Below are 24385 nucleotides of genomic sequence, written 5' to 3'. Positions count from 1 at the left end.
AGGCATGAGGTGAAGGCTATGCACACTGACCTTTCTTAAAAGCATCTCAGTGAATCCAGCTAAAGGGTTCCCAAATCAGGCTCAGCCGATGACAAAAAAACATAGTTGTGGGGACTCATATTTGACTCGTCTTCAAAGAAATTGCTACTATAACTGATCCACCATATAAAAAGATACATGAATAAAAGCCTTTGTTTTGGCCATCATTTTTTTTTTGTTACATTTGTACCCCGCGCTTTCTCACTCATGGCAGGCTCAATGCGGCTTACATGGGGCAATGGAGGGTTAAGTGACTTGCCCAGAGTCACAAGGAGCTGCCTGTGCCTGAAGTGGGAATCGAACTCAGTTCCTCAGTTCCCCAGGACCAAAGTCCACCACCCTAACCACTAGGCCACTCCTCCACTGTTGCTACTATTTGAGATGCTATTCCACTAGCAACATTCCATGTAGAAGTCGGCCCTTGCAGATCACCAATGTGGCCGCGCAGCCTTCTACTTGGAATGTTGCTAGTGGAATAGCAACATTCCATGTAGAATCTCCAATAGTAGCAACATTCCATGTAGAATCTCCAATAGTAGCAACATTCCATGTAGAATCTCAAAGAGTAGCAACAGAACCTCAAATAGTGGCAAACATTCCATTTAGAATCTCCAATAGTAGCAACATTCCATGTAGAATCTCAAAGAGTAGCAACATTCCATGTAGAATCTTCAATAGTAGCAACATTCCATGTAGAATCTCTAATAGTATCTATTTTATTTTTGTTACATTTGTACCCTGCGCTTTCCCACTCATGGCAGGCTCAATGCGGCTTACATGGGGCAATGGAGGGTTAAGTGACTTGCTCAGAGTCACAGGAGCTGCCTGTACCTGAAGTGGGAATCGAACTCAGTTCCTCAGTTCCCCAGGACCAAAGTCCACCACCCTAACCACTAGGCCACTCCTCCACTGTTGCTACTATTTGAGATGCTATTCCACTAGCAACATTCCATGTAGAAGTTGGCCCTTGCAGATCACCAATGTGGCCGCGCAGCCTTCTGCTTCTGTGAGTCTGACGTCCTGCGTAGCCTTCTACATGGAATGTTGCTAGTGGAATAGCAACATTCCATGTAGAATCTCCAATAGTAGCAACATTCCATGTAGAATCTCCAATAGTAGCAACATTCCATGTAGAATCTCAAAGAGTAGCAACAGAACTTCAAATAGTGGCAAACATTCCATGTAGAATCTCCAATAGTAGCAACATTCCATGTAGAATCTCAAAGAGTAGCAACAGAACCTCAAATAGTGGCAAACATTCCATGTAGAATCTTCAATAGTAGCAACATTCCATGTAGAATCTCCAATAGTAGCAACATTCCATGTAGAATCTCCAATAGTATCTATTTTATTTTTGTTACATTTGTACCCTGCGCTTTCCCACTCATGGCAGGCTCAATGCGGCTTACATGGGGCAATGGAGGGTTAAGTGACTAGGCCAGAGTCACAAGGAGCTGCCTGTGCCTGAAGTGGGAATCAAACTCAGTTCCTTAGTTCCCCAGGACCAAAGTCCACCACCCTAACCACTAGGCCACTCCTTCACTCCATAATTATGTAAACTTCTAAAGAAAAAAAAAATCACCATTTAAGATATTTAGTGGCCTGTCCAGATATCAAGGGACATTGACTGAAGCCCATGTGCTTTACAGCATTATTAACCAAAATCTGTGACATGAAACATTATTAAATCAGTGTAATCATACCTAGGATACCAAACTGAAAACTATGCAACCATCTGAAAAAACATTCTTCTAGAAAGAACTCTATTGAAAGCCTACTATCTTTTTTGGTATTTGTGAACATTTTGCTAAAGGACTTATAAAAACCTTACTTGTAAAGTACATAAAGGAAAAAAAAATCGATGCTAATGGTCTTTAAGAAAAAAAAAAAAAGCAAAAAACATCTCTAAATGGCGAGAGTACACGACTGTCAGATTATGAGAATAGAAAGAAAAAAAATGCATGCACTTTCCAATATGGATATAATAAGCAGCACATTTTAAACCAAAAGGTTTTCAAAATTAAAATAAATATAGTGTCCATTTACCAAAGTTCGACGTGACATTTCTTTATAAGACTACTGCTAGCAACAAAAATAAATCTGAGATTTTGAGTATGACGAACCTCCTACCCTCCTCCTCTCCCCCAAAGACCAAACCAATCAATGGTTCTCGTTCTCCAGGAAGGACAATACCTAAAAGAGGAAGGTGGTCGGTTTTCAGATGTTCGGGAACATGCAACTCCAAAAAGCTGTCTTTGCTCTTCTCTAGGAGTAAAAGGTCTTTGAGTTTTTAGACTCCTTAATGCATTTCGTGCTTCGCTTACGATTTCAGCACTGGTTTTATGTATGGAAGCAGGTGGTTTATAGAACGGGTCTGAATGTTCACTCTTCTTATCCATTGTAGCCAGTATAGTTCTTATAAAGAACAGAAATGTTTCTGGAGACACTCTGTATATACCTATAAGCAAAAGCAAAAAAACAACACAAAAAAAGATTAGAACATTACTATAGTTCTAAAATGTTCATCATATAACCTGAAAACAGTTGTCATATTTCAATTGCCTAAGCACTGCACAATCACCAGCAGAACATGCAGGGTATAAGAGCACCTTCTCTCCATCTTGGTCAAGTCATAGGCATTCCAATGGAAGGAAGCCTACCTGTGGCAGGAGTCCAATTCCTGTCACATGCTCTTCCCTCTTGTTCTCCAATCTAGAAGTACTAATGAAGGGGAAAGCTTAAGTCACAGATTGCTTTTACAGGGACATCTAATGGCTTCTGGAGGAGTAGTACTAGAGGTTTCCTGCAAATCTGTCACCTGCTTGACGTAGATCAGTGATTAAATGGAAATTTAAAGGACGCACACACAACTGCTCAGTTTTTTTTCTGAATCATGTGAAGATTAACCACCTATCTCCAATCCAAGCTAGTGTCACTCCTTCCCAGTTAGGGTCAGGGAGGCGTTCATCTTCACATGGAAAAATCTGGAGGAGGCTAATCTTTATGCGAGTACGGATGAGACCATCTGGGGATGGTCAAGGGCTAGAGATTGGGAATCATGTCCCTCAACACCCACAACCCAATGTGACATCTATACCGCTTGCCTACCCAAAAGGTAGGATCAGTATTATGTATGCCCTTCATTATAGTTATCTTTGGGGATGGGTAGCCTTCAGGTAAAACAATTTGAGGGATGACTTCAGATGAAAACTTGGGGCGAGGGAGAAGAAGCTTCAGCACCGACAGGGACTAGTGGAAAAGCTATCAGGTAAGTAAAACATTGAACACGTGTATAGCAATCAGAAAAGGGTAAATATGGAAAACTGTGTATACTAATGCCAATTGTATAGGAAATAAAGTTCTCAACTTGAAGCCATAGTGGAAAAGGTTGATTTGAATTCAGTGGTGATCACAAAGATGTGGTACATGGAGAACCACAACTGGGACATTAGGAATGTGTATTCATTTCCAAATAAATAGTAAACTATTACAAATAGGGACATTTTCAGTTAGTTCTGCCACTGCCGAACCAAAAGGGAAGGAAAATGATTTTGGAAAAAATTGTCACTCGTTCCATTCTATACTTTTCTAAGGGGTGGGGGGAAGAGAATGGGAGACACGCCAAAAGCTTGAGAAAATTCAGCCAATTATGTTGAAACTGACAAGTAGCCAAACAAGCCAATACCTAACTTAGGGGTAGATGCATCAAGCAAACGTAAAAAAATCAGAAACGTTAAAACCTTTAACGAATTTCAAATAACGAAGCATGCTCCAAAAACACAAAAAGTTTGGTGCGGTATTGGAAAGAACGATGCACCAATCCCCGTCGGTAATCGGCTCGTAAAGCATGCGCAAAGCAGCCAAGCGTTATGCTGGCTGCTCTGCGCATGCCAGAAACGTTCAAAACACAGTCAAATCGCCCCCTTTTGGGGTCGTCGCCGCCATTCCCCTCCTCCATCGGGCCCCCCTTCCTCTTACCGGGCCCGTGCAGCGCCTCTCTCCTCTGTCCGAAGGCGCTGCACGGGCAAGAAGAAAGCTGAATCAGCTGATGCCTGCCTTCGCGATGGCGCGTCTTTCTCCTGCTGCGCCCGCCCCTGTCTGACGTCAGTAACCTACGTAGGTTACTGACGTCAGACAGGGGCGGGCCCAGGAGGAGAAAGACGCTCTATCGAAGCTAGGCGAAGGCAGGCATCAGCTGATTCAGCTTTCTTCTTGCCCGTGCAGCGCCTTCGGACAGAGGAGAGAGGCACTGCACGGGCCCGGTAAGAGGAAGGGGGGCCCGATGGAGGAGGGGAATGGCGGCGACGACCCCAAAAGGGGGCGGGGCACGGACGGAGGATGTCGGGAGGCGGAGCTGAGGTGAGAGAGTAGTGAGGAAGGGAGGGGGGCAGGGGCTTCTAGAAGTTTGCTTTTTCGGGGTGGGGGGAGCGGCGGAAAGTGGGGAGCAGCGGGGGGGGGGGCAAGGCCGTCCGTACAGGACGCTCCTGATGAGCGCCCTTGCCCCCTCCCGATCCTTTTTTTATTTTTATTTTTTTATGTGTTTTCTGAGGTCCTTTGGACCAATCACAGCGCTTTTAGCTCTGCTAATGCGCTGGGATTGGCTCAAAGTTTGTTTATTTTTTCACTTAACACTTTTTCCTGGCACAGAGCTGTCCTAACGAGAGGTCCAGACCTCTCGTTAGTTTTCCTGCCTTTTTCCTGCGTAAAGGCAATCGGAAAAGGTTAGTGCATGTCGTTTCAATGGGGTTTTCACACTAATTGCTCATCTCCATTCCGTTTTCGTTAGCTGCTACTACCGTCGAAAAATAGGCTTTAGTGCATGGAAAGGATCGGAAATTCTTCCTTAAGGGCTCATTTAACGATGAAAAACGTTTAGTGCATCTGGGCCTTACTATTCAAGGTTGTTAAAACACAAGCAGACTGAGAAATTGTAGGAAGACCATAGGAAATTGGAAGACTGGGCATCCAAATGAAATTGAATGTGGACAAATGCAAAGTGATGCACACTGGGAAGAATAATCACAGGCGAGCAACAATGATTCTTCCCAACAAGAAGGATTGAGTCAGGCACACAAGTGGTGACTCCCAACTTCAGAGCTACTCTTTATGCAATGTCCCAAAATTTGGAGCAGGCTGCATTACACAGCTTGACTGAAAGCACTGTCCTTTGTAGTGGCTTGGTTCAAGCAGTAAATTTGACTAATTTAGTGAGATTTTACTTTAGTACTCAGATGAGAACCTGACTTGTTCATAACAGAGCTGGATGCAGGAAACTAGCCAATTTGCTTGAGTTCCTTTGGCGACTGTTATGCCAAATCTACTGGGGGGGTCAAGGAGACCAAAAGCTGCATTGACTGCCTGATCAACTGTTCTTTTGCAGTAGTATAAGAGGGCTTGCATACAATCTACTATGAAGGGCTTTCTCACATGGATTTTTATGTTTTGGACAGAACGTAAGGAGCAATATTTCTTCACTAATGTAGTCATTAGCCCATTATAAACCATAAAGCTGTATTTCTCTGTTGATCACCCCACCCCTCACCTATCCACACCCATCCTGTTAGAATATCAATGATAGGCTTTGATGTCCCCATGCATACCTCCGACCCACCCCCATCCTCCCACCCTGTCAGACTGTCATAGTAATGCTTGAATGTTTTCACTTATATACACTGTCAGCTAGCACATTTGCTTATTTCCGATCTGACGAAGAAGGGCAACTTTCGAAAGCTAATCAAGAAATGTATTAAGTTATGTCCAATAAAAAAGGTATCATCTTATTTTCTTTTCCATGTTTTATTTTGTTTGATTTCTATAGATTCTACATGGAATGTTGCTATTCCACTAGCAACATTCCATGTAGAAGTCGGCCCTTGTAGATCAGCAATGTGGCCGCGCAGGCTTCTGCTTCTGTGAGTCTGACGTCCTGCACGTACGTGCAGGACGTCAGACTCACAGAAACAGAAGCCTGTGCAGCCTTCTACATGGAATGTTGCTACTGGAATAGCAACATTCCATGTAGAATCTCCAATAGTAGCAACATTCCATGTAGAATCTCCAATGGTATCTATTTTACTGTCATAGTAATGCTTGAATGTTTTCACTTATATACACTGTCAGCTAGCACATTTGCTTATTTCCGATCTGAGGAAGAAGGGCAACCTTCGAAAGCTAATCAAGAAATGTATTAAGTTATGTCCAATAAAAAAGGTATCATCTTATTTTCTTTTCCATGTTTTATTTTGTTTGATTTCTATCGATAACCTTAAGAGTGGAATAACACGGCTACCACACTCCTTCACTAATGTAGAAAAGTGTTTACTACCGTAAGGGGGCAGAGACAAGATGGTGGCACTCTGATCAAGAGTGCTCTTGTGCCTTTAGAATTCCTTTACAATTTTGTTTCCTTTTATTTATTGGTCCACTTGTATCCCACATTTTCCCAGCTTATGTGGGCTCAATGTGGCGAACAAAAGTTACAATAAAATACAAAATACAACAGCAAAAAAAAAAAAAAAGAGAGAGAGTGAAAGCTCCAGCTCATCCCTCCCTACTGCCTCGGTGTCTCCTTTACCTCAGCAGATGCTGGATTCTTTTATGATATGACAAATTGGTGGAAGTAGGAAGCAAGTTTCTAAAGCTGGGGAGGCCAGAGTCACTTGGGAGATGAAAATGCTGTCAGCCACTACCAACAGCCATATGTCGCAAGTTTCTCTGCGGGGCCACTGACTGCAGCAGAGGTGGAAACGCCTGGTGTGGAGGCTCAAAACACTGACAGAGCAAGAAAGAAGCTCCAGAGGTTTCATCTCGGTTTCAGAAGGATCCTGACCTCAGGCTGGAGACGCCCAAGTGGCTTTAGGAATAGTTTTGCCCAGGATAACATCTCTGGATCCTTCTCCTCTGCTGAAACTACCTGTCATCATCTTGAATTCTTTGTGGAACATTTTGGTAAGACTCGATACTTCTATTGCTGTATGTTCTTTGACCTTAGGCTGGAGAAGCCCAAGTGGCTTTAGGAATAGTTTTGCCCAGGATAACATCTTTGGATCCTTCTGCCGAAACCACCTGTCATCATCTTGGATTCTCTGTGTAATTTTTTATTTTTGATAAGACTCAATACTTCTATTGCTGCATGTTCTTCTGACCTTAAGGTTTAGCTAAGGAGCTACAAGGGAAATTGGATACTCTTGAAAAAGAAATGGAGACAATTAAGAACCTTAACTTTATTAGCTACCTTAGAATCACGGACTTTCCAAAGGTCCAAGATGTGAGGTTGGAATTGTTTAAAAGGTATATAATAGGGTGTGAAGTATTATATTGAATGGCTTCATCCTAGCACCTTGAGGGGTGATAAAGTAATTTACTCTGCCAGGAGGGGAGGGTTTATATGTTTGGTAATGGTTCACAAGAACGGCTCAAGGCCATGAGTCCAGGCCAGCCATCCTAACACTCACTCGTTAGGGGAAGGAGGAGGGTTGAAGGATTCTAGAGGAAGATACATGTCAGGCACAGACATTAACTTTTGGTGATAAAAATTCCACACACGGTGAAGGTGGTTAGACACAAAGGTTCTATTCTTTGAAATGGAGTTACACTGTATGTGTATTGAGCACTTTTGTTGATTCTTGTGTTTATATGGGGTTGTTCATCAATATGTAAAAACACTACAGGATCTGTGGCAATCAGAAATAGGCCAGCCTTGGGATTATGGAAATTCCCATGTTCTATTCTACCACATCTTGAAGAAAGGGCTCCCTGTAGACGTACAGAAAGCTCTGGATGGTGTAGTAGCTATAGAACATAAGTCTTGGGCAGAGATTATGTCTCATATTGTGCATTTTATGCAGCGAACTCAGCGACAAGCAGACAAAAAGGCTAGTATGGAGAAAGGGTTAGAACATAAATTTCTCTCACTGTTCGCCTATCACTATTCGCCCACCGGTTGCTTACGTTTCCTAAGATCCAAACACTTTCATCCTTTGGTTAGTTGCTTGTCGAGGCCCACTCACAACAGACACAAACAGGGTTTACAATAATGGAGGGAGGAGGGAGCTCTTGTTCACCCATCTAGAAAGCAAATAATCAGCACTGTGGTCCCTATTTTAAAGCTTTCTAGACGAGTAAGCATTTTTTCATCAATCTTTATTGTTTATTATAAAAACACTCAATGAACAAGAAATAAACCAGCCTACATTAACAGGGAACAGAGAGAAATATCCAAAAGAATGATTGTAATAGGTCGCAGTATTGCCTGGCACTGATTTATCTAATGAGGGATCCCAGACTGCATTAAAGTCTCCCCCTACTATGAGTTCGGTATTTGGTTGCCTAAGGAGAAAGTTAATTATCGTTTGGAAAAATTTTTTGTCATAGTTGTTAGGAGCATAAATATTGCAAATGAGCACTTTTTGTTTACCCACCATGGCCTCCAATATAACATATCTTCCCAAGGCGTCCACTGAAAGTGGGCGTATCTCCGTAACTACGCCTTTGCGAAGCAGAATGGCCACCCCACCTTTTTTCCCCTGCGCATGCGCCGCTACACACTTATCTACCCACCATGTACTGAGTTTGGCATGTTCTGTCTGCGACAAATGCGTCTCCTGCAGCAAGGCTATGTCTATGTGTTGTCTATTTAGTTGCTGTAAAATCTTGGATCGTTTTATAGGTGAATTTATTCCACCTACATTCCAGGTTACGATTTTTACCATACCTCTAATGTAAAGAGAATGACATGCATTTCAAAAAACTGCGATAGTTGTGAGAGGGGGCATCCCAGCCACTGCCCCCCCCCCACTTTGGTCTCTTCCAGCTACTTGTTGTCTAGCACCTTGCGTCTGCGTCCTCTGCCAGTCCCCATCCATCAAGAACTCCAGCCAACGTATCTGTCTCCCAGCCCGCCAAATATACCGTGCATCCTGTCTCTCCGCGGTCACTCCCCTCCCCCTAAAGCCAGGTTCCATGCCCACCCCCCTCCCCCCCACTCCCTCCCTCTCCCCCCTCCCTATCCCAGGTACTCCCACCCCCCCCTTTCCTAACCCCTTAGATCCGGACCCATTGACTGGGACCATTACTTCCTACGTCCCTCCCTCCTCCCCCCAGAAACCCCTTACAGAATCCAAACATTCCCCGGTCAAAATCTTAAGAGAACCTAATCGCTACTACTACTACTTAGCATTTCTATGCTAACCAAAACCTTCTAAACCATGTAATTTTAACCTTGAAACATAGCCCGTAGCCAGGCTCCACACAGTTTTATCTCACACAACGCAGCCACTGTGGCTCAGTTCGTGCACCCTAGGGAGCACATATATATACCAACTCTCCATCGCTCAGTCAATCCACGTTCTGGTCTGTCATCATCTACTGACAACTCCGCTCCTTTCTCAGCGGTCTTCCGGCGTGCCCATTTCCAGTTGCTTTAAAAAGTCTTGGGCAGCAGTTGCTGTTTCATATATCTTGGTGGCTCCATTATGAGTGACACGCAGTTTTGCCGGGTACTGCAGCGCAAACCGTATTTTCTTCTGGAACAGCTTAGAGCAAATCTCCGAAAACTGGCGCCGTTTTGCTGCTACACCAGCGGAGTAATCCTGAAAACATCTAATTGTCACTCCTTCAAATACCAGAGAGTTCCCCGCTCTGAGCCGTTGCAGAATTTCTTGTTTTTGGGCATAGTCCAAAAATCTTAAGATGACTACTCGTGGTCTACCAGCTCCTGAGCCCTTCTGTCCTAGTCGATGGGCTCTCTCGATGCGAAGTGGCCCCAGCGCTTCTGGGAGTTGTAGTTCTTTATTCATCCAGCTGGCCAAAAAGGTCTCCAGGCCCCGTTCCGGGATGCTCTCCGGGAGTCCCACCAGGCGAATATTATTCCTTCTAGATCTATTTTCTAGATCCTCCACTTTGTGCTCCAATGCCCGCAGCTGGTCCTGCATCTGACTTTGCGCTCCTTCAACCACCGTGACGCGATCTTCCACCTCAGAGACTCGCGATTGGAACGCTACACAGTCTTTCGACAGGTCCGTGAGCTGAGTCTGCACTCGCTCGAGCTTAGCATCAATAGGGGCCAGCCGGCGGTCTAAAAGATCTTCCATCACTGCCTTCATTTCTGCAGTGATTTCGGCTATCCATGCAGATGAGACCGACGGTCCGGGTGGGCTTGCAGGCGGCGCCATTTTTTCTTTTTCGTCTCCCACCCTGCCGCGGAGTCTGTCTTTTGGGGCGGTTTTCGCCGCCATATCGCTATCCGGAAACGCAAAAAAAAGTGATCCCCAGATCTCGGGCTCTTTAATACGCGGATTTTGGAGAGTTGGAGTCGGCGTTGTGTGCTTTTTTAAGGCTCTAGGGGGAAGATAGGAGCCGGAGAGATTTTCCCTTCAACCTCTCGCGGTCATGACGTCACCGGAAGTCTCCCCAAAAGAATGATTAAAAAAAAAAAATCAAAAAAGAAATAACACGATATACCATTCAATACAATAGATCAATTAACATTAAGCCTTAATATCCACCTTTTCTTTTTCTCTTAACAAAAGAAAAGATTCAAACTAAGAAGGATCATAGAAAACATTTTTTTGCTTCATAAATAATAATCAACAGGGATAACATAAAAGATGCTCCCTGAGCTAAAACTCTGGGCAAGTCACTTAACCCTCCATTGCCCCAGGTACAAATAAGTACCTGTATACAATATGTAAGCCGCATTGAGCCTGCCACGAGTGGGAAAGTGCGGGGTACAAATGTAACAAAAAAAAAAACCTCAATCTTTAAAAGCTAAAAAAAAAATTCTAAGCAACTGAGTTGCTCTAGTAACATCTGGAAAGACTTGGATACATTGACCACAGAAAGACATTCTTTTTTTGTAAAATATAATTTGTGTTTTCCTACTCCGCATTGAAGGTCACAGAGTTGCCTCTGTATGAATGGTTGGGAAGTTTCAAGAAATTCTGTCAAATTCAAGGAATCCTACTTTGCTTGTCCTTCTTCCCTTGGCTTCTGAATACAGGCCTAATGATTCAAAAAAGGGCATCATATCTCCTTCATCAACAAGCAAAACTTTCTTGAGGTACTGCTTCGTGAGTATTTCAGGGGCTAGCAAATAGTGCCTTGGAAAATTAACAACAACAACAAAAAAAAAAGACACAGACAACATATATTTTTAACTAATATATTTTGCAAGTTCTCAAGGCACCTGTGTGTGTATACCTGTTGCACCACTCAGCAAAGTCTTTATCTGAAAGATATTCTGAGATTGAATTCTATCAATAGTTTAAATTCTGGTTTCCATATCTGAGAGCTTAGCCACTGTCTGATGGAGAAAATACTTAACTGAGGACCTGGGTATTTCAAACACTTTTCAGTTCTAGTCACTACCCACCAGATAGCCACCAAAGTAATCTCTGGCTGGCACAGATCCCATTTGAAATAAGTCTGGACATTGGGAAGAGACATGGTACACTCCTGAAAATTAGAAATCTCCCAAGTCTCACCATTTCCGGAAAAATCCCTTCTAACTGGGATTCCGAGGAAGTAGCAGGTGGAGAAAGGGTAGGCCTACCACACTGAACCCAAACAAGGCCCCGAGTCCACCGGATAGTCAGGTGCAGGAGGAGATCTTCCATCTATTACATGTCTGTCTATAGGGCCCTTGATCCTTGGGAGTGCCCGGCCATAGCCTTTACCTTTTCTCTACGCTTTCCCCATCACTACGGTAATAAGTAAGAAGTACCTTCAACAAGACCTGGGCAGAGTAACCAGCTCCTTGGCTCCTAAAGAGCTCTCAAAGGGCCTGGGGCACACCCCTTCGAGCACACGTCGCACAAGCTGCGAGACATTATGCAGGCAAAGGCGATGCCACAATGTCAGACGCCACTCAAGATGACTGTACAAAAGAAACACTCCACACTGGCACAGATCTCATTCTCCTTCTGCTCCCTCAGTTTTGAGTATTTTATACAATGTTGTACTTTATCTATTATTCAACTTTTTTTTTAATGCTTGTGTTGCTGTTTGTGATCATAAATAAAAACTGTTTAAAACTTTAAAATAGTTATATGGCCCCGGATCTTTGGCACTGGAGGAATAAGCTACATGAGTTTCTGCTGTTTGAAAGGAGGGGTGTGGGCAGTTCCCCTAGGCGGCGGAGGCAGTTTCTGGAAATCTGGGGGCCGTATATACAAAGCTTGTCTGTCAAAGGGAGAAGCTTGGTGGTAAATCACTCTAGGTAAGATATATAGAGTGACCCATTCATTCGGTAGAAATATTGAGGGATCGGGCATTTCCTCAGGGAGAAGGGTGCGATGAGGGATCGGGGGGGGGGGGGCCTGATATCCTGGCTGTGTTCTTTCGCAAATCTCTGAAGACACATCTCTTTGATAGAGCCTACAAAAAGACCCCTTAAAGACACAAATCACCTCCTAAACTATCCTAACACCATCTTCTCTAACTCCTCATCCATCTTCTGCTTACTTTTGATTGTATCCAATATCCTGTCATGACTCTGTCGTAACAACACTCTGTAAGCCACATTGAGCCTGCAAATAGGTGGGAAAATGTGGGGTACAAATGTAATAATAATAATATTCTTACAAAACAATGATGGTGTCTGAAGGGTCATGGAAAATGGTGATAGGGTGGGAAGGATAGGGTGGAGAAGAGGGGAGAATTGGGGAGGGAAAATTTCCTGATGATAAATTATTTTCCTTGTCGCCATACAGAGGTTTCTAGTTTTATGTTAGCTATACATGGAACCTTGTGCTGGTTCCCTTTTGATATGTCATCAATCATAATTGAGGAAATATAGAATGTAGGGGAGGGGAGAGAGGGAAGTAACATTAGACAGGAAAATCTTAAAACAAAATGCACAATAGTTGTTCATGTTTGAATTCAATACTTTAATTATGCTGTTCTTGTTTTTCTTGTTCAGCATAAGAACACTAACATTTTGTTTCCAAATATAAAGGTCGAAGGGGAGGTGGGGAAAAAAAAAAAGAATTGTAAAACCAGTTTGATGATAGAAGTTACAAAGTCGGGATTCCAAGATGGCGCTGTGAATGGACGCACCTGTATTTGCTCCTGGAGGCTGCTGTGTTTGTGAGTTTTCCTCGGTGCCTCTGTAGCCTCGTCAACGATGGGGAAGCGGAGGGGGAAGGTAAAGGAATATCCCTCGGTTCCTGTGACCTCCTCGACGATGAAACAAACAACCCTGCAATTTCCCAAGCAGCAACCGGGTCCTCAGGGAACTTCGACCCCCACTGCAGCTCTCGGCCCTTCGGAGTCGATCGAGAGTGGAAACGGGGCTTCCCTGCGCCCTGTGGAGCAAATTGCACCTCCCCAGCCTGGAGGACAGTTGCTGGCTGTTCAAACAGAGACAGATGCCGAAGTGGCTCAGCTGGTCCTGTCTGAGGGTGTGACTGCAGCAACGGAGATAGATTCTCAACTTCGGGAAACACTACAACAGGCTTCAAAGGTATTGCCTCAAGCTATTGTTTCCAAATTAGCTCAGGCTGATAGTCTATCTCAATCTCCTCCTGTGGCTAGTGGTGTGATTAGACCAGCAATTGTGACGCTGGAGTCACTATGGGATATGGTTTACAATATCCAAACCTCTATGCAAACTACTTTAAAGCAGAATTCTTCTGATATTGAAGTTCTTTCTGAGACTGCCCTGCTTCAAGCACAAGTGACTGCACAGCAAACCCAGAAATTGGAACGTGTGGATATCAAAATTCAAGAAATGGGATCTATAGAAACAGCTCTGGTTAAAGACAATAATTTCCTACATAAACGACTTGAATACTTGGAAAATCAGACTAAAAGACTTAACCTTAGGTTTCTTAATTTTCCCAAATCGCTGTTAATTTCTCCTTTGGAGATGGTTAAAAAATATTTGGTGGACATCCTGGGAATGGACAAGGACTCACTCCCTCCCATTACATGGGCTTATTACATCGGGAGTACTGGAGTGGTGGTGGGAAATCCCCCCGTAATAGGGGAGGGAGTGAATCTTACCTCATTCCTAGAAAGCTCATTAGAAATAGTTACTCAGAGGTTAACTCTGCTTGCCACTTTCGCGTTGGAGCCTGATAGGAATGCCGTACTACGGCTTTCGTTGAGACACTTAGAAAATCTGTTCTTGGGCTCAAAGGTCCGTATCTTTCCAGATCTCTCACGGCCTACACAGATGAGACGAAGGGCCTTTTTGGAACTTCACCCCAGGGTGGTGGCATTGGGAGCAAATTTTGTCTTGCGATTTCCTTGTTTTTGTAATGTGATGCTTGAGGGTAAACATTTTCAGTTTGTAGACCCAAAACAGTTAAAAGAGTTTATTGATGCAAGAGTTGATGTGAATATAGTAAACCTTCCCTAATTTAGCAGGCTGGGGTCTGAACCAGAGGAAGCATCTATTGATTGTTAATTTTTGTATTTTTTTTTTCTCTCTTTTTTTTTTAATTTCCTTAATCTTGGAATCAAATTTCTTTAACTTGTGGACAAACGGGCTGTAAAGATATATACTTATTATTTTTGTTTCCTAATGTTAAATAATGCCGATTGCATATTCACTTTAAGTGGTGATGTATTGGAAAATTTAAATAAATAATTTAAAAAAAAAAAAAAAAAAAAAGAAGTTACAAAGTTATTCATACTGCTGTGTGAGCTTGGAACAATTATTCAAGATTGATTCTTATGTACATGTATAACATGCTGTATCATCAATTAAAATTGTTGAAACATAAAAAAGTTATATGGTTGAAATTCTTAAAATTGAAATTCCTAAGACAACTTGGTTCCTGACAGAATAGCCCTTGAGAAAAAGCGAAGATACTTACCTGTAGCAGGTATTCTCCGATTACAGCAGGCTCCATATTCTCACAAGTGTAATTAAACTTTGGAATTCGTTGCCAGAGAATGTGGTTCGCTTAGTAGGGTTTAAAAAAAGGTCTGGAGGGCTTCCTAAAGGAAAAGTCCACAGACCATTATTAAAATGGACGTGGAAAATCCACTGCTTATTTCTGAGATAAGCAGCATAAAATGTTTTGTACTTTTTTGGGATCTTGCCAGGTATTTGTCAGCTGGATTGGCCACTATTAGAAACAGGATGCTGGGCTTGATGGACCTTTGGTCTGTCCCAGTATGGCAATACTTATGTTCCAGATCGCTTGAAGCTCCAGGAGATTGATCTGAAAATTCATTTCCTGGAGGGAACAAGCTCCTTGAGTGTGAAGCTCATCTACATGAGCTCCCCATCCCAGCAGAGATGCATCCATCGTCAGAATGTTTTCAGCTGAGGAATTTGGAATGAAAGTCCCAAGGTCAAACTGGGCCGAATTGCCCACCATTGAAGAGAGCGTACAAGCTCCAAGGACACTTGGATGACATCCTCTAAGATCCCCCGTGACTTGATACCACTGAGAAGCCAGGGTCCACTGAGCAGCTCTAATGTGCAGGCGTGCCATGGGTGTAACATACACTGTGGAAACCATTTGGCCCAACAATGTCAACATCTACCGAGCAGTGACCTGCTGCAATGCCCGAACCTTGGATGCCAGGGAGACAAAATTGTCCGCCCATGGTTCCGGAAGGTAGGCTCAAACAGTCCTTTTGTCAAGCAGGGCTCCAATGAACTCCAATTGTTGAACAGGATGAAGATGGGACTTGGGGTAATTTATAACGAACCCTAGTAACTCTAGCACTCAAATAGTCATCTGCATGGACTCACAAGCACTGTCCTCCAAGGTGCTCTTCACCAGCCAATCATCGAGATAAGGGAACACATTTATTTATTTATTGTATTTGTACCCCACATTTTCCCACCTTTTTGCAGGCTCAATGTGGCTTACAGAGTATGGAAATGAAAACATCGTTACATGATTTGAGACAACAAAAACAGTCAATCATAAGCTGAGGTGAAAGAGGAATTCAGATGGAAAGGTGTTAGGTAAGGTCGTGTGAGAGGTGTTGTAGGTGCTTTATGTAGTTTAAGGAATGATATGTTTCATTGAGGGTGACTTTTGTAGGCTCTGTTGAAGAGATGTGTTTTCAGAGCTTTGCGAAAGCTTGTTAGATTGGTTATGGTTTTCAGGGCCATGGGTAGTGCGTTCCAATATTGTGTGCTTTTGTACGCAAAGGTAGTAGCAAACGCCTGTTTGTATTTCTTTCCTTTACAGCTGGGGAAGTTCAGGTTGAGGAATTTGCGGGCCGATCTTTTGGCATTCCTGGGCGGTAGGTCCACTAGGTTTAGCATATAGAGTGGGGCATCTGCATGAATGATTTTGTGTACAGTCGTGCAGATCTTGAACTCAATTCGTTCCTTGAGCGGGAGCCAGTGCAGTTTCTCTCTGAGGGGTTTCGCACTTTCATATTTAGGTGTTCCAAAAATGAGTCTGGCTGCGGTGTTCTGGGCTGTCTGGAGTTTCTTGATGGTCTGTTCTTTGCAGCCTGCGTACAGAGCGTTACAGTAGTCCAAGTGGCTTATTACTAGTGACTGTACTAGGGTGCGGAAGATGTTTCTTGGGAAGAAAGGTTTTATTCTTTTGAGTTTCCACATCGATTGGAACATTTTTTTCGTTGTGTTCTTCGCGTGGGTGTCGAGAGTGAGGTTTCGGTCAATGGTGACTCCAAGGATTTTCAGATTTCCTGAGATAGGAAGTGTGCAGTAGGGTGTGGTTATTGTAGGGTAGTTGTTTGTATTGTATTGGGAGGTGAGAACTAGACATTGAGTTTTTTCTGCGTTGAGTTTTAGCTTGAATGAGTCCACCCAAGAGTGCATAGTCTGGAAACTCTGGTTGATCTCGTTGGTAATTTCATTTAGGTCGCTTTTGAACGGGATATGGATCGTAACATCATCGGCATATATGTAGGGGTTAAGGTTTTGGTTGGCTAGGAGTTTGGCTAGTGGTGTCATCATTAGGTTGAAGATAGTTGGTGAGAGGGGGTATCCTTGGGGCACTCCGCATTCTGGTCTCCAAGGTGGTGATCTGTCCGTATTCGTTATTACTTGGTAGGATCTGGTGGTGAGGAATCCTTCAAACCATTTGAGAACTGGGCCTCCGATTCCGAAGTACTCTAGTAGGTGTAATAGTATTCCATGATCCACCATGTCGAAGGCACTAGACATATCGAATTGTAGAATGAGTATGTTCTTGCCGGTTGCGATCGTTGTTTTGAATGTGTTCATTGCCGACACTAGTACAGTTTCAGTACTATGATTTGATCGAAATCCTGATTGAGACTCATGTAGAATTGAGTGTTTGGTCAGGTATTCCGTGAGTTGTTTCGTCACTATGCCTTCCATCAATTTTGTTGTGAGTGGGATGGAAGCAACTGGTCGGTAGTTGGTTAAGTCCATTGTGCTTTTCTTGGTATCTTTAGGCAGAGGAGTGAGTAAGATGTTTCCATTTTCCGTGGGGAAGAGTCCATTTATGAGTCTGAAGTTTATTTGGATCGTGAGGTCTTGTTTGAATTGTTTGGGTGCGGATCTTATTAGGCTGGTAGGGCAGGTGTCAAGTTTGCATTGAGATTTGGCATATTTACTGAGCCAGTGTGTGAGTTCATTTATTGAGATCGGGTCAAAATTGGACCATGATCGATCGGCTGGGTATTCCCCAGGATTTGGGTCTAAGCATTCAAGGATGCTTGTGTATTCAATGGCATTGCTCGGTATCAGGCGTCGTATGACTACCGCTAGACACTTGGTAAAAACTCTGGGAGCTGTCAAAAAGGCCAAAGGGCAACATGCAGTACTGAAAGTGATGTGTTCCCAGCCGAAATCGAAGATACTTCCAGTGGGCTGGAAGTATCGGGATGTGTGTGTATGCATCCTTCAGGTCCAGAGAGCATAGCCAATCATTTTCCTGAATCATGGGAAGAAGGGTGCCCAGGGAAAACATCCTGAACTTTTCGTGAACTAGGAATTTGTTCGGGGCCCTTAGGTCTGGGATGGGATGCATCCCCTCTGTCTTTTTCTGCATAAGGAAATACTTGGAATAGAATCCCTGCCTTTCTTCACCTGATAGAATGGGTTCGATCGCATGGGCCTTGTGAAGGGCGGAGAGTTCCTCTGCAAGTACCTGCCTGTGCTGAGAGTTGAAAGCATGGGCTCTTGGTGGACAATTTGGAGATCTAGAAAGCAAACTGAGGGTGTATCCAAGCAGGATTATTTGAAGAACCCACCAGTCGGAGGTTATGAGAGGTCACCTTTACTGAAAAAAAAACTTTAGCCTCCCCCCAACCGGCAAGTCGTCCGTGACGGACACATTTACTGAGGCTATGCTCTGCTGGAGCCAGTCAAAAGCTTGTGCCTTGCTTTTGCTGGGGAGCGGCAGGGGCCTTGTGCATAAGCTGTTGACAAGAACAAGCGCGCTGGGGAGCCTGAGCAGGCTGGCGAACCACAGGAGCATACCTACGCCTACGGTAGTAATAGGGAGCACTCCGCGACTTACCAAAATACCTACTGGATGAGGAGGCAGTTGCAAAAGACACCCAGCGAGAGAGAGAAGACATAGCATCAGTATGCTTCTTCATTTGGTCAACGACCTCCTCAACCTTCTATCCAAAAAAATTATCCCCCCCCCCCCCCCGGCATGGGACATCAACCAACCTCTGCTGGACAGAATGGTACAGGTCAGAAACTTGCAGCCATAAGAGTCTGCACATTGCTATACCTTGTACAGAGATCCTGGATGCCACATCAAAAGTGTCAAAGCAGGCAAAAAAGTGGCCTAGTGATTAGGATGGTGGACTTTGTTCCTGGGGAACTGAGGAACTGAGTTTGATTCCCACTTCAGGCACAGGCAGCTCCTTGTGGCTCTGGGCAAGTCACTTAACCCTCCAATGCTCCATGTAAGCCGCATTGAGTGGGAAAGCGCAGGGTACAAATGTAACAAAAATAAAATAGATACTATTGGAGATTCTGTTGCTACTATTGGAGATTCTACATGGAATGTTGCTACTATTGGAGATTCTACATGGAATGTTGCTATTCCACTAGCAACATTCCATGTAGAAGGCTGCGCAGGCTTCTGATTCTGTGAGTCTGACGTCCTGCACGTATGTCACTTAGGGTGGTGGACTTTGTTCCTGGGGAACTGAGTTCCATTCCCACTTAAGGCACAGGCAGCTCCTTGTGACTCTGGGCAAGTCACTTAACCCTCCATTGCCCCATGTAAGCCGCATTGAGCCTGCCATGAGTGGGAAAGCGCGGGGTACAAATGTAACAAAAAAAAAAAAGCTAAAGACTAAAAGGGACCTTTTTTTAAAGCAAAAAATAAAGAAAAGAGTGGGTAGAAAAACAATGCTGAAAGGCACTCAAATAGCTCTGACTGGACGTGCGAGGAGCCAGCAAACAAGACAGCTGCTTCTCACGTGGAGAAAATTAAACTGAGGGAGTCGAGTTCGCATGACGGGCAGGAAGGCACTCACGCATGCGGGGTGGGGCGCAGCGCTCACGCTCCTCAAAGCTCTTGTTTTTTTACTATGGCATAAATGCCGGACAGGTCAACGAGGATTGGCGTCTATCCATGTGAGATTATTGGAGCCTGCTTGTCCTCAGAGAATTGCCCCTCCCACAAAAGTAAAGAGTGCACATACACCTATTTTTTTTCATACACAATTTCCTAGATTAATTTATGTGCGTAGAAGCTTTGTGTTTACAAGCTTATGTGCTCATCTTTTTAATAGTTTATTTCTGAACTTAATATACTGCTCTAAATATAGAAATGCCTTTTAAAATTACCCTAATAGAGGATTGACAGGGGTGCATCTGTGATGCCCTTGAATAATAAATTCAACAGATGGTTGACAAAACTATCAAGTGATCTGATAAGCAGCGACATGACCCAGTAGGACAAGAACAGAGAGGATTTTTAAAATGCAGAAAGGACATGCTTTGCAGAGGAGAACGCTTAGAAAAAACGATGATCTTACAAAAAGACAGAATGGAAACAGTGAATTGAAAGTCATTCTGCCCCCACCGCCCCCCCCCAAATGTAATGTTTGACTATTCCACGAGGAAAACTGAGTAAATATAAATATACTAGGAAAGAAGGCCCGTTTCTCAGAGCAATGAAACGGGCGCTAGCTTTTGGGGGGGGGGGGGGGGGTGACTCACATCACATACGAAGAACAGTGGCGATTTTCCTGGGCCGCCCCGTTGCTCGTTGCAGGTGGTTCGTGCGCCGCCGCTGTTAGCGTTGTCGTAGCTCTGCGTGGATGGCGATTTTCCTGGGCCGCCCTCGACGTCATCGCGTTTTGACGCGAGGGCGGAGCACAGGTACAGTAATAAAACTCACCCTCAACGTTTGCTGTGCCCTCGATGTCATGACGTTTGACGCGAGGGCGGGGCCCGGTAGCTTCACCACCACGAACCTTCGAACCTGAAGGAACTGAAGTCAGTGGCTTGGCTTCACTGACGTCAGTGTCCTCAGAACATTGAGGTTGAGTTTTATTATAGTACATAACACCTGTACTTAATAGGTTGGAAAACAGAAATAGAATCTCATGGCACTTTTGTTAGCAGAGATACTCTTCTTATATAGCTCCAGAGTCAGGGGGAGACCCGGCATTCCAAGGGTAAAGCCTCTATTACGCTCCTTGTTTGTGAAATGGTATATAGCAGGGTACTCGACAGGGGGAGAACTTACCTTGCAGCACGCTGAATGAAAATATAGCCTGACTTTTACTTATGGAGGATCCCTGTATTCGAGGAAAACTTATCACCAGCCGATCCCAGAACTCTTATCTCTACAGCTACTTCCTGTTACCACATAGGCGGGATGTGGCAGAGACAAAGCAGACACAAAACTTCCGGGTCAGCTAGTGATAAGCTCTCTTCAAATACAAGGGATCCTCTTCAAGTAAAAGTTGGACAGATCCTCATGCAGCGTGCTGCAAAGTAAGTTCTTCCCCTATCGTTCACTGTTCAGTCTACTTTGTCGGAGGCCATATTCTGGGCTTTGTCGGGGAGCTAATTTGTCAAGGGCTATATTGTGGGCAGCCCATTTTGTCGGTGGCCATTATGTCGGGAGCTTTTCTTTTGTCTGGGTCATAATGTCAGGGCTATTTTGATCGGGTACCAAAATTTAGGTTGTGAGCCCTCCACCCTGTGTACCTCAGTGGCATTAATGTACAGGTGAATCTTTTCAAATGAAGGAAAGTTCTGAAATGAGGGGGCATACGAGGAAGAGGAAATAGGCTTAGGAGGAATCCAAGAAAATACACTTTCACAGAAAAGATGGTGGATGCATGCAATGGCCTCCCGGCGGAAGTCATGGAGACGGGGACTGTTTCACAGTTTAAGAAAGCGGGGACAAGAATGTGGGATCCCTTAGGAAAGAAAAAGTTGGTGGCTACCGAGGAGGGCCTTTTGACCTTTATCTGCCATCACATTTCTCTGTTTCTAATGTAACACCTTGAGCTACTATTGAAAAAGGTGTGAGCAAAATCTAAATAAATAAAATAAAATTAAATAAAAATGCTAGGTTTCCAGTACATTATACGTTTCTTCAGCAAAAAGCTAGAGGGGTGGGCCACTGCAAGGGCCCTAACCCCACAAACACATTGCCTCATACGGTATCAGCAGCTAGATGGTCTGGGGATTACAGCTGAGGTTTATTAATTATTTATTTAGATTTTGCTCACACCTTTTTCAGTAGTAGCTCAAGGTGAGTTACATTCAGGTACTCTGGATATTTCTCTGTCCCAGGAGGGCTCATAATCCTCAGAAGCTTAGCGGAGATTGGGTGGCAGTGCCGGTGGTGGGAGGCGGGGCTAGTGTTGGGCAGACTTCTACAGTCTGTGCCTTGAAAATGGCAGATACAAATCAAGCACCTACAAACTAGGTTTGAGCTTTAGTTAGGAACTTTTTACTTACAGTACTATCTTCTTAAATTCTAACAACGCACTTCACATAACTACTGTGTTATACCGGAGGAAAAAGCCTCCACAGACTCCGTATTTTTGGCTATACAGCTCAATGATTTAAAGGAGTTCTATCTGTCATCACAGGCAAAAAAAACTCCCAGTAATAAAGTCAGTCTTAAATAACTCTAGGTGAAAACACCACTTATCTTGTCAGTCAATTTATTCATCCTTGACCAGTCGCCACTCCGTCAATTCCACTGCCACTCCTGTAACCATAAATGTAATTCATCGCAACCTTACCTAATAGCAACACCGTTCGTTTATAACTACTTGTTTTGAATTTCGATCGCTATTTTCTATGCCATCTCCACCCTACCTACTGTCAGGAATGTTTTCTACTTATTTTACTTGTTTAAATTTCGATTATGCTCTTCCTTATGTAATACTGTCATCTCCCAATCTACTATCTACTAATAACAACACATTGTAAGCCACATTGAGCCTGCAAAAAGGTGGGAAAATGTGGGATACAAATGCAATAAATAAAAAAAATAAAATAAATCATTGAGCTGTATAGCCAAAAATACGGAGTCTGTTGAGGCTTTTTCCTCCGGTATAACACAGTATTTTTATTTATTACATTTGTATCCCACATTATCCCACCTCTTTGCAGGCTCAATGTGGCTTACAATTCATCGTGGATACTGGAAATAGAAGAGTATACATTTGGTTTTACAGAAAGCTTTGGGTACATGATGGTGAAATACATGATAGTGTTAGAGCAAAGATATTAAAGAGCATAAAGAACATTTCTGGATATCATTAAAGAAAACAGTTACACGTGTTGATCTTTGTGGTATATTCTGTTGAAGAGATAAGTATTCAGCAGTTTGCAGAAGTTGGTCATTTCATAGACCATTTTCAGGTTGCGTGGCAGCGCGTTCCAGAACTGTGTGCTTGTATGGGAGAAAGTTGATGCATGCATTAATTTGTATTTCAAGCCTTTACACATGGGAGGATGAAGATTGAGGAATGTGCGGGAGGATTTATTTGCATTTCTGGGTGGTAGTTCTATTAGGTCTGACATGTAGGCTGGGGGCGTCACCATGGATGATTTTATGGACCAAGGTACAGAGTTTGAACGTGATGCGTTCTTTGAGTGGGAGCCAGTGTAGTTTTTCGCATAGTTATGTGAAGTGTGTTAGGATTTAAGAAGATAGTAGATACAAATCAAGGTCAGGTATACACAAAACTTATCACATATGAGTTTATCTTGTTGGGCAGACTGGATGGACCGTGCAGGTCTTTTTCTGCCGTCATCTACTTTGTTACTATGTTACAAATGTAAGTTTGTACCTGAGGCAATGGAGGGTTAAGTGCAGGGTTGCCAGATCAATTGGGCGGTTTTCCGCAACCCGCTGCAGGAAACTTTTGCCCGCGGCGGGTTGCGGTTTTTTGGGCTGGTTTTGGTTTTTTTGTGCGGGTTTTGGGGTGTTTTTTCGGCCAGTGGGGGGTGGGGCTAATAGCGACAGAGGCGGGGTTTGTGACGTTTTGGGCAGGGTTTGTCGATGTTTTGGGCGGGGCGATGGCAGTGGGGGCGGGGTGATGACGGAAGGAGTGGGGCTGATGACGGCGGGGGTGATGACGGAAGGGGTTGATGACGGCGGGGGTGATGACGGCAGGGGTGATGACGGCAGGGGTGGGGTGATGACGGAAGGGGCGGGGGTGATGACGTCGGGGGTGGGGTGTGTGCGGTTTTTGGGCAGGTTTTGGGCTGTTTTGTGTGGGAATTTTTTTTTTTTATATGGCAACCCTGGTTAAGTGACTCGCCCAAGATCACAAGGAGCAGCAGTGGGAACCTCTGGATTGCAAGACTGGTGCTCTAACCAGTAGGGCACTCTCTGTTTGCACCCCTCCCCCCCCCCCCAAAAAAAAAGCTCTCATACAGCCATGATAATAAACCTGCTACTTCTGAAATAACCCAACAAAATGACAAATATAATCCATGAAAAAAATTAACATATTTTATGCACTGTATTATTTGTCTATCGTAGAACCAGCTGAAATCATTTGCTCTTATTTTGTGAGCACTGTCTTTGCTCTATGAAAAACCTACTCAGCTGTAGGAAATCCTGTCTTAGAAACCCCCCCCCCCCCCAGACAAACTCATACCTGAAGTCGTCCACTCACAAACCCCACAGCTTCCCTTCGCCGGTGCTGCTCAGTCCCTTATGACACAACACAACTTCTCACTCTCGCTGCCTCGGAAGCCGCCCCTTGTCCCGCCTTGCCGGAAACAGGAAGTTGCGTCGAACGAGAGCGCGGGATTAGCGGGAATCCCGCGGGGCTGGGCATAGGGACCAAAGAGGTTTCATGGAGAGCAGGAGCCGGCGTGACGTCAAATACTTGAAGCCGCTCAGGTTCGTCTCTGTTTTTTACTTTCCCGCGCAGCCGTCGTTCTGCTACACTCAAAACAAAACATGAGCTGCTGCTG

At 44.1% G+C, this 24385-nt stretch overlaps 1 protein-coding gene across 2 annotated transcripts in view; it reads right to left on the bottom strand.

Annotated features, from left to right (window-relative positions):
* The window catches only part of ARMC2 (armadillo repeat containing 2), a 179302-nt gene extending 155144 nt beyond the window's left edge, over positions 1 to 24158 (bottom strand). For both annotated transcript variants that reach the window (XM_030199186.1, XM_030199187.1), the window contains exons 1-2: positions 24064 to 24158; positions 2233 to 2497 (exon numbers count right to left, since the gene is read on the bottom strand). In XM_030199186.1, coding sequence (XP_030055046.1) covers positions 2233 to 2438 — 206 coding nt within the window. In that variant the 5' untranslated portion in view covers positions 2439 to 2497; positions 24064 to 24158. The remainder of the gene's footprint in view (positions 1 to 2232; positions 2498 to 24063) is intronic.
* Positions 24159 to 24385: the final 227 nt, after the last annotated feature.

Source organism: Microcaecilia unicolor, chromosome 3, assembly GCF_901765095.1.
Source record: "Microcaecilia unicolor chromosome 3, aMicUni1.1, whole genome shotgun sequence".
In the NCBI taxonomy this organism is placed as follows: Eukaryota; Metazoa; Chordata; class Amphibia; order Gymnophiona; family Siphonopidae; genus Microcaecilia; species Microcaecilia unicolor.
The sequence above is the reverse complement of the archived record's forward strand: the minus strand, read 5'-3'. Positions and strand labels throughout refer to the sequence as shown.